Below are 10,583 nucleotides of genomic sequence, written 5' to 3' on the forward strand. Positions count from 1 at the left end.
TAAAAAGGCAGATGTTTCCAACTGAATCTTGCCAAAAAGATACCGATTCCTCAAATGCACTGAAATACAGAAGGAATCAACTTTTTGTTTTTCTGCAACCACCCCCCCCCCCACGGATTTTTATAACCACTCAGGTTTAAGAACTATTAACCTTGAGGAGATGTGTCCACAGTAGAGCCTATGGAACAACAAAGCTTTCATTTCTATCATTGCCCAAAGGTGTGGAAGAAGGTAGAAGGTTTTCCATGATGCTCCTGACTGGTCATTGGTATGTGTGGAGTAGGCAATGCTTAGTGAACATGTGGTCTGGGATGTCTCACTTTGGGTTGGACCTCACACACAAATACTTCTGAATTAAAAAGATGCCCCAAAGCTTACCAATAAGGACACTGAGTGCTATACGCTTTTACCTGCTTTTCTCTGGTTTTCGGCTCCACATAGCTATGAGCATATTCAATCAAACTAAAATCCAGAAGTAGAAGAAAAGATGTACACTGTTTCCTTGTAAAAATAGTTTTGGGTAAAAATACAGTTGACCCTTAAAAAATATAGTTGAGCCTTGAATAATGCAGGGATTAAGGGCACTGCCCTTTCTCCCCCCCCACACACACACAGTCAAAAATGTGTATATAACTTTTGACTCTCCAACAACTCAACTACTAATAGCCTATCATTGAGTGGAAGCCTTACCGATAACATAAATAGTTGATTAACATATATTTTGTATGTTATATGTACTATATACTATATGCTTACATTGATGTAAACTAGAGAAAAAAAGATTAAGATTAAAAAAAGATTAAGGAAAAGAAAATACATTAACAGTACTGGACTTGTATTCATTGAAAAAATTTGCATATTAGTGGACTTGCACAATTGAAATCCATGTTGTTAAAGGATCAGCTGCATAAGAGGTATTCACGATGCTTTCCAATGAATTTTGGAAGGTCTCTCTCCCCAAGCAAGGAACAACAGATCTAGCCAGTCAGCTGAGAACTGGGTTTGTGTGTTCACCTCTCCCTTGATTTCAGCTTTCACTACTTCCATTGGCACACTTCAGTCCCTCAGTTCAACCAGCACAAATAAAACTAAAGCAGAAAGGCAACTATAATCCTTAATACTCTCACATTATTCGGTCAAATTTAGAAATATAACCTCTTAACAGACTTCAATTTAATACATAATTCATAGTTATCTGGAAGAACTCAAACAAGTGCCTGAGGAATTGGCAAGTCTATATGAAGACACTTCTCAAGGTTAAGAGTGATTCATCTCATTTATGAGTGAACGTAAGTCACCCCCTCTCCTATACAGGCCCTACACTGACTTTTCCATGTCAGGAAGAGAGCTTGGGAAATAGAAAATAAAACATTCCAATTGTACATATTTTTGGCTATTTCTCTATATGCGACAAATGGTGTCTGGCCACCACACACTGAAAACTCATTTTTTACCTTAATTACATTGAACAAGAAGATTCTGCCATCAGTCTTATAATACCATATTTTTACTACTTACTAATTAGGGAAAAACAAATTTATCTCTCCACATTTCAATATATGTAGTGCTTAATATTTGGGGATTATATACAATATGTACATATTTACTCCAAATCAACAGAAAAGTAGGCAGAACAGAGACTTGAAATGGTTAATACATATCTGAAAATGTGCTCAGCTTCCCTCACCAGCAATTTGAGATATGCAACTTTTGAAAGCTGCATTGTACTTTTTTTGTATTGGATTTTCAAATATTTAATTGGCAGACTGAACTCTAAAAGACTGAAATGTCCAGTTCAGGGATGGGGGATGTGTGGGAATAGGCATGGCATTATCCTCCTTATTTGGTGGACAGATATAACATGCACCTAATTGCTAGATTTATCTCAGGCTGTTCTTACTGCATTCATGATGATTCTTGTGTTGTTCTTATTGCCTACAGAACTATTCTCTCCTTGACGTGAGGCCCCCACCACCTGCAATGATCACTTTAAACAATTCTGTGTACTGGCAGGAATTTGAAGATACCTGCGTCTATGAGTGTCTGGATGGCAAAGACTGTCAGAGCTTCTTCTGCTGCTATGAAGAATGCAAATCCGGATCTTGGAAAAAAGGGCGTATTCACATAGACATCTTGGAGCTGGACTCATATTCTCGGGTCTTTTTCCCTACATCATTCCTGCTCTTCAACTTGGTCTATTGGGTTGGATACCTGTATCTCTAAATATTTCTGTGGTGATGAGTAAAGAGCACTAGATTTCACTCTTTACTTTCACTGTCCCCAGACCAGTAGTGACCAATTGGAGTAGGAAGGAAAAACACTGCTCAGTTTATCTGAAGTTATACATTACCTTTGAGCAGCACCGGAGTACCTGGCAACCATTTCTATTATGCATTTCACACTCACACACATGCGTGCGCACACACACATTAATTGAGTTTTAAAGTGATATTCTTGCTAATCCCTTATTTAATCTGTAAGTTGGTGATGTTTATGAATGGTTTTTGGATATTGGAAACAGTTGCCAATTGTCGTTGCAAGGAAATCTGTAAAACATGTAAGCAAATATCCAAGAAGCTCTCTTATGCCAAGACCCCTTCTATATCTTTCCTTAGCAACTCTTAGGAGCACCAGTGCCCACATGTGTGGAGTCACTGCTTGCTGGGACACACTCATGTTGACCTCATCCCCGTGTTCCTGGACAGTCTGAGTTCAAGTATGAACTGCAGTGAGTTTTGACCTGGTTTCCTCTCTTTGTGACCTCTTTTACTCTGGAACTATCATTGTTACCTAGAATTTCTTTATTTAATAATCTCACCCTAGGTTTAGGAAGGGTGTATATGCATTATCCACAAGTTTCCAGTTGAGAAAAAAATATGATTTGAAAAATTCTCATGTTGCTGAATTCAATGATGATTATCTCTGAACATCAGAAGGTTATTACTCTATTCCAAACTACTAAAAGTAAGCAGTATTTTAACTTTGCGTTCTTGGATTAGTTCAGTTGGAGTTAAACATTTTACCTTAAGAGTTGTGTTTTGTTAGACCAAAACACAACCCCAGAGTATGTATCTTTTGTATGTTATGCTATTACAGGTTCAATGATTATCTTCATCTTGCAAAGACAAGTATACAGCACTCATAAGCCCTTGTTGTGAAAATGTTTTCCAAAGTGTGAAAGAAATATAGATGGAATTTAAAATTTTCATAGTTATAATTAACTTTCAAGTCAAATCAACTTTAGATGCAAAAAAAGGGCAATGGATATCATCAATGATATATTTTGATGAACAAAATTATTTTATACTTTGAGATATGAATATGTAGCAAAATCCCAAAGAAAAAATCCCCTGAAATTATTACTCTTTTGATATTTTTATAACACAAAACTAACTTAGTTCTTGATGTTAGTTCTTTGTTATAACTGGATACCAGTATGTAACTTCACAAGACTCTTAAGAAGCCTCCCACCCTTGATAGGAAAAACAGTCCCACCAGTCATTAATAATGCTTTGGCATTATTAAAATTTTGGTACTAAAATTTTTCTACCAGTATCTCTGTACTTCTCATCTTTCTCACCCATAAAATTGAATTAATTTTATTGGAAACCATAAAATTTTATTTTAATTATCTATTGTAAGTACAATTATTACTCAGAAAAAAGGTAAAATAATACACAGAGAGAATATATAAAAGTGCTAATTTCACATAATTTACTGGATTAAGATAAGACATAAGGGGATGGGAGTGGAAGAGGCTAGAAAAGTAAAATATAAATCGGTTTATATTTATGAAACATCATTCATATCAAGTGAATGCAAATACATTGGTATGATCACCCAGCTTTCAAGGACTGAATCTATATAGTGTGAGACACCCAAGTCTTCAGCTTTTCTTCCTGTCATCTCCCTGACTTTGATTTAATAGTGGCTACATAGGCCACAAGCCAATTTGGTTCTATTTAGCAAATTCAATTTAAAACATAAAATAATATTTGTGGAGAAACAAGTTGAACCTATTGGCTTATATGAAATTTCTACTCTATTGAAGAATTTCACATACTAGCATCCTTGTTCTGTCTCTCATGCATAAACTACTCCCCCACACTTGGCAGTGGTGTCCTGGAGGCACCCTGACCAAAGGAATCCACCATATCCCACCAAAGTACTGAGTACCCATGGAAGGTGGTCCAAAGTCAGTCCTTTTCAAGCATAATTTTCATCTTTATGAATTTATAATATCTAACAATATGAAGAATTTCAACCTGTTATGTCTTAAAAGTAGTTATGGAGGGAGATGAATTTTCTAGTGAAATTCTTCTTGGAAGAGACATAACCTAAGAACACTTTTATAAGATAAATTTGCTCTACTTTTACCTTAAAAATTATATTGATGCCTCTTATTTCAAAGCTACTCAATATTTGGGTGTTGTTGGCAACTCATAAAATTATATGTGTAGGATATACTTACCAATAACCTATTTGCTGAATCCAACCATTCTCTTCCCCCTGATCTCAGCCATCCTGCTGATTTAAACACTAGTTCATGGTTCATTTATCCATAAAGGAAAACTTTTATCTCAAGAGAGTCTCATAGATGTTCACTCACAAAGTATAAAATAGACTCCCGCCCATATAGCAATCTACCACAATGGGTTCTGACTAAAAAGAACTCAAACATCCCCTCAGAACACACCAATGTCAGTTTCTCTGCAGGCTTGTCTGTTCAAGTTCTCTTATAAGTCTCAACTTCTGAGATAAGCCTTCAGTCCACAATACAAGAGATGGTATGTACCTCATGCAGGTACAGAGCTCAGGGGCTTGCTCATTAACTATGTAAGAGTTTACCTTTTGGAGGAGGGAAGAGGAGAAGCACAGGAAGAATGTGAAGGAAATGTATCTCTCTTAAATTGAGGGACTCTCCTTCACCAGTATGCTTGGTTAGTAGTGTATGTGTGAGGTGCATGGGTGTAAGGCTGTTCCACCCAGACCCAGAACCTGTAGAGCTCTGGCCAGCTTGCTTTGCATTTAGACTTGAGAAATATGTTTTGTGTTTTCATGGCAGCTGGTGGGGAAACTGTGTAAGTGGCTGGTATTCTAAAGGTGCTACTGTATTACAGAAATACTGTAAATTGCAGAGATGAGAGTTATGTATTTTGAAAAGGATTTCTAATTTCTTACCACTGTGGATCATACTTACAACTGTGACTGTCTCTCCTTTAAGCTTCATCCAGGATGAGAGGGAAACAAAAGAAAAGGCATTCCACATCAATGAAATTAGAGAAAAAATTCCTCTTCAGAGCCTAGAAAGTTTCTGTTTCTACAAAGTCTCAATACCAGTGACCAGAGGAGAGATTCTCAGGTACTGGGCAGAGAAGGAAAATGTTACTATAAGTTACTTTTGACCCAGCCGATACTGCCCCCTTTTTACCCAACATATGCCTTAAAATAACACATAAAGCTTATATCATACACATCTCATAGATTTTCCATTTTCTGTAATCACATATATTCATGACAGGTTTTATTTATTGTTTATGGATGGATGGAGACAGGATTTTCTTTTGTGTGTGTGTGTGTGTGTGTGCCAAGCAGTCTTATCCTTAATTGTATAACAAATCAGGTAAGAAAATAGTTTTTGTCGATTCAGTTGAAAAAATGCTTGTCCTCCATGGCAAAGTATTTTCAGGCTACATAAGGGAAATTGGGGCCAATCTAAATTATGCTTCTATGGGATGTGAGTGTCCACCCTTCACACTGAGTCTTTTTATCTGGCCATAGCTTGCTACAGTAAAAGTGTCTAGACATATTTTTTGCTTCTCTGCAAAATAGCATACTCTGCAAGCAAAGGTGGGTATTTCATAACCCCATTTTGCATTAACGTATACTTGCCACAACTAGGAAGCAATGGGGCACTCTATCTAAAGGGCTAGAAAAAAGACAAACAGAACCTCTTCTTCCTTGATTATTTTTTTATCTCAGCTGCCAAAAACTGAGAACTTTCTTTATTTTGCAAACTTGAAGAATTATAACTAGTTTCCAAGCATATACTTATCACTATATCAGATCAATGTTCTCAAGACACAAAGCACTTTGAATTCTCTCCATGATCTTACAAATATCTGCTTTTTCTGAGAATTTATAAACTATATAAATATGAAGTTTCAGACCCAATTTCTGTAAAAAAGAAAAGTTAATGAACGACTTGGATACACATAATCATATATAAATACACACTGGAATGTTCAGAACACTATTGTTCTTAAAATATTCAGAAAGATGTCTGGAAATAAGGGGGGGGGCAAACAGATTGTAAATACACTGCAAATGGTAAATTCATGACTTTCTGTTGAGTCTTCTTCAAATTGCCCCAAATTGAGGAAGTATGCAATCTGTGCCTATTTCTTCCTCTCAAACTTGCTTGTAGGAAACATTCAGGTTGACAAGATTTAGAAGTATTTCTGCATTGTATAATCATATCTGAAGACCAAAATAAATAAATAAATAAATAAATAAATAAATAAATAACAGTTCAGGCTAAATGGCAAATCCCTTCTTGTATTCCTTGTTTACTTAACCTTTTACTTTAGAAATAATTTTCTATAATTAAAAGGAGAAAGCATGTACATGTTGAGATAACAGGATAATAATTCAGTCATTCATGTCTCTGGGAGAATAAAAACTTGCCTTCTTTAATGTTTGATAGTTTTGAAGACTAGAGACTAGACCATTTCCATTCCTCTTTTCAACTTTATTCTAATTACAAGTCAGCAATTCCAGGCTATAACCTGATTTAGTTCTATTAAAATTAAAGAGAGGCTATTCCCTACTATTTTTCTTCAAAATGTCCTTTAGTTAAATGATGCTTTGCTTTTTAATGTTGTCAGTAAAATACCTTAATCCTCTTATTACTCTGCTCACATAAAAACCAAATTTTAGACTACTTTAAATCAGTGCTAAAAAATTAGTTGAACAGCCACTAACAAGTGTTCAACGTTTTGAGCTAACCAAGTAGGTTTTTCAGATTGTATAATATAGGAACATGAGCTAGAAAATTTGGAAGACAAAACACACAAACATGAACACACATACACACACACTTGTGTACACACATGCATACACATGCATGTACACACACATGCACACATGCAAAACAAACACTGTTTGAATGCAACATTCAGGTAATTAAAGGAAATTTAAATTGTTCTGCTTGCATTATTCAGATAATGGCTTACTTTCACCACTTCGTTTTTCAAATTTGTAACCACAACACAGTTTTCCCAGCCAAGTGGACTAGCTCCACAAAGTGAGGGTGATAGTGGTTCCTGCAGGGAAGGAAGGCTCTCTATGTCTGTTGAACAGTTTAAACTGAACAGATTGGAAACAATAGTGAAGACTGATTTCCAATAATGAAATCTCACAGATTGTAGCTGCCATAGTTTCTTCTTTTCTGATTATTTGGAATTTCTTCTTCATTTCTCCCACTAATCAGTTATTCACAAAAGGATTAAAATTCCTAATTTCCAAAAAAAAAAAAAAAAAGTAGAAGTCCTAACTCTCAGACTGATTTTTAGGAATAAATAATGATTGTTTTTATTTGTTTAGAATTTACTAAAATATATTTTATCCTGTACTGTTCACATTTATGAGGAGGGATTTCAGTTTTGTCAACTGAGTGAAGGCACCTCAATACAGAGAACAATAGTTTAATCACTTTGATGGAGAGATCAGACCACCCCATCCTCTATCTAGCCCAGTCAACCCATCCACCATTCAGTTCAGCTGCCCCATTCATTTAGTCCATGCACTGGTTAGTGCAGGGTAGGTCTAGAATATATAGAAAGAAGAGTAATAATAGAAATTTCATAATATTTGCTGATTAAAATTTCAAATTGTGAGCCACGTAGGGTAAGATATTAGAAGATAAACTATGCTGCATTATCATAACCATCATCATCATCACCATCATCACCATCATAACTATCACCATCATCACCATCATCGTCATCATGACCATTATTATCATCTATATCCTTTTACATGTTCCATACTAGTCCTTAGCTATTGATCCAAAACAAAGGTTTAATGTTTTTTTTCCAAATCATAACAAAATTAGAACTTAAATTAAGAAGAAAATGGAAAATTTTAATTTTAGCTTAAATATTAGATATGCAGATTATAGTTTAAAAACTTGTTTTTCTAAAACATTTCCATAACTTCTCTGTGTCCCTTCAGTCTTTGTCTACCCTGCTTCAATCAAATTTGAAATTATTCCTTAAGAGAACGCTCCACCTACTTTTTCTTTATTGGTTGCTTCTGGGTTTTTTGTTTTTGTTTTGTTTTATCTCACGTGGCTTTGTTATTCTTTTTCATGAAGATAACATATGTATTGGCTATGAACTCTTTTCCCTAAAATGGATGCATCTTCAGACACCACAGATTTTCTTAGCCCAAAAGGACAATCAATATGCTTCTTAGTATACAATTTGGGTCTAGGCTTTTATTACCCCTAATTTATCTTGAGATTTTTACTTTTAGATAGAAGTAGACACAGGCAAAATATATTGATTACATTTACAGTGTTTACTATTATATTATCTGTTTAGAATAACTGTATTAAGATATTGTAAAAGATACTTTCAATTATTCTTGACCTTCAAAATGACTAATTTTGTGCTAGTGAACAATGTTTACATGCATATATTTATAAAACTACATGATATGTTTTTCTTTACAAGCAGCTCCTGGACTGAGTGAAAGGGTCATTCCTCATGATTGCATTTTCTATGGAAGATTCTAGAAGAGTAATAATTTTCAGGGATTGGGCCTGGGTTGTCTTGTAAGCAGCAAAGGGCCATCTTGTGTTTACATGCAGTGATGTGCGTATTTGTGTATGTATGTACAGTGGTAAAACTGGAACAACTTATTAACATGTGTATTACTCTACCCACCACCCCAAATGTAGTTGAAAAAAGTAGAAAGGAGCACAGTTTTACTAGTGATAGTATATTAGCTTACTAAGTGTTTAGTTAAGGAATAAAGGAGTGAGGGAGAGAGTGAGGGAGGGAGAGAGAGAAATGGACAGTCTCTATATTTTCTGGAAATTTGGGACCACATTCTTTCTTTAAAAAAAAATCAAGTTTAAATACCTGATCAAAGTTGGTTCTGAGTTCAAACAATCCTGCCTCCTACTGAGAACACGATCATATTTTCACTTGGGTGCACATCTGAGCGATTCTATGATCATTTGTGCAGGTGGTCAGTATTATCTGATAAGCTAGAAGTAGTTCTCAAGATGGAGGTGACAAATAGCCATCCTCATACTTGTTTAGGATGCATTTTTCATGTCCAACGTGAGAAAGCATCGATCAGGTCTAGTGTGAACCACGCGACATTGGAATTAGCCACAGTGCATGGACTGTCCTCTCTTTTTGAAACTTGTGTGGAAAGTAAACCATCAGGAGCCCTGGGAAATGCCCCAGGCAGAAAGGGAGGGAAAAAACACTGATCTGTTCTCTGCCTCAATGCAATTCTTCCTACTTGTGAAGCCATCTCGTTCAGGTGGGAGGAAGGTAGAGGAATTCCAGAGTCTGAGAGCATCTTGGAATTGACTGTGAGCACATAGGGTAGATGAGTTCGGTCCTGAGAAGGGGTCCACCCTGCTCAAGTGTGTGTGTCCACCCCTCTCTAGGAAGGTGGACCAAGGACCAGGCCAGGGTACTCACCAAGTGGCCTCCAACAGTCCCTGCTCCCGTCATCCCACATGGACTTGGAAGCCCTGACTCCCAGTCTTCGGGCCATCTCGGGCCCCTCCCCACTGTCCCGAGATGGTTCTGAGATCCCGCTGTCCTCCTCCCCTCTCTCAAGGATGTAACTCCCTGCTAGCCGTGCAGCTCAGCTCGTGGTGTCCTAGTGAAACGAGGGCGCACTTGCGCCCCACGTGCCTTGGCGACACGGGCGGCACCACGCCCCGCTTCGCCCCGTCCGGTCCCGCCGCACCCTCTAGGCCATGCCTTGCCCTGGGCCAGCTGGGCCTGGTGGCTGGGTCGCACTCTGTATTTGTATTTGGATTCCTACGTTTGTACTACTAATACAAATAAATGCACATGTTGTCAAAAATACTTGACCCAGGAATGGGCATCTTTCCGGTTTGGGGTGGGTGACGAAGAGGATGGTGAAAGGCAGGCTGGGGCCAAAGTCAAGGGTAACCCTATGCATGTGGTCCCTGCCCACCAGGGGGACATGGCACCCAGTGCCCCTCTTGGAGGCTCAGTTCCCTGCCCAGCACCACACAGACATTTCTGTAGTGCTGAAGGGGAGAGGGTTAAATGTCTTCTCTGGCAGAAAGGTTATAAGTGGCTAGCGTCCAAAGGAAGTGTCTTCCTCTTCCACTCCTGCCAAAGCCCATGAACAGAGATTTCTAACCCATCCCTGGAGAGCAGGAGGCCCCACTCCAGCCAAGTCAAGGCAACTGATGCCAGCCTCTGGGGCCTTGCCCACAGTTGAGGAGATGACTACAGTGTGGCCAGTGACCCTATACTGTCTATGCATCTTGAAAGGACTGGCCACGCCCAAAGTCCAAA

General features: G+C 37.6%; 1 protein-coding gene across 2 annotated transcripts in view; it reads left to right on the top strand.

Moving 5' to 3' along the window:
* Window positions 1-10,121, top strand: part of GABRG3 (gamma-aminobutyric acid type A receptor subunit gamma3) — a 718,893-nt gene extending 708,772 nt beyond the window's left edge. For both annotated transcript variants that reach the window (XM_043554901.1, XM_043554902.1), the window contains exon 10: window positions 1,942-10,121. In XM_043554901.1, coding sequence (XP_043410836.1) covers window positions 1,942-2,223 — 282 coding nt within the window. In that variant the 3' untranslated portion in view covers window positions 2,224-10,121. The remainder of the gene's footprint in view (window positions 1-1,941) is intronic.
* The last annotated feature ends 462 nt before the right edge of the window (window positions 10,122-10,583 follow it).

This window comes from Prionailurus bengalensis, chromosome B3 (assembly GCF_016509475.1).
Source record: "Prionailurus bengalensis isolate Pbe53 chromosome B3, Fcat_Pben_1.1_paternal_pri, whole genome shotgun sequence".
Lineage (NCBI taxonomy): Eukaryota > Metazoa > Chordata > Mammalia > Carnivora > Felidae > Prionailurus > Prionailurus bengalensis.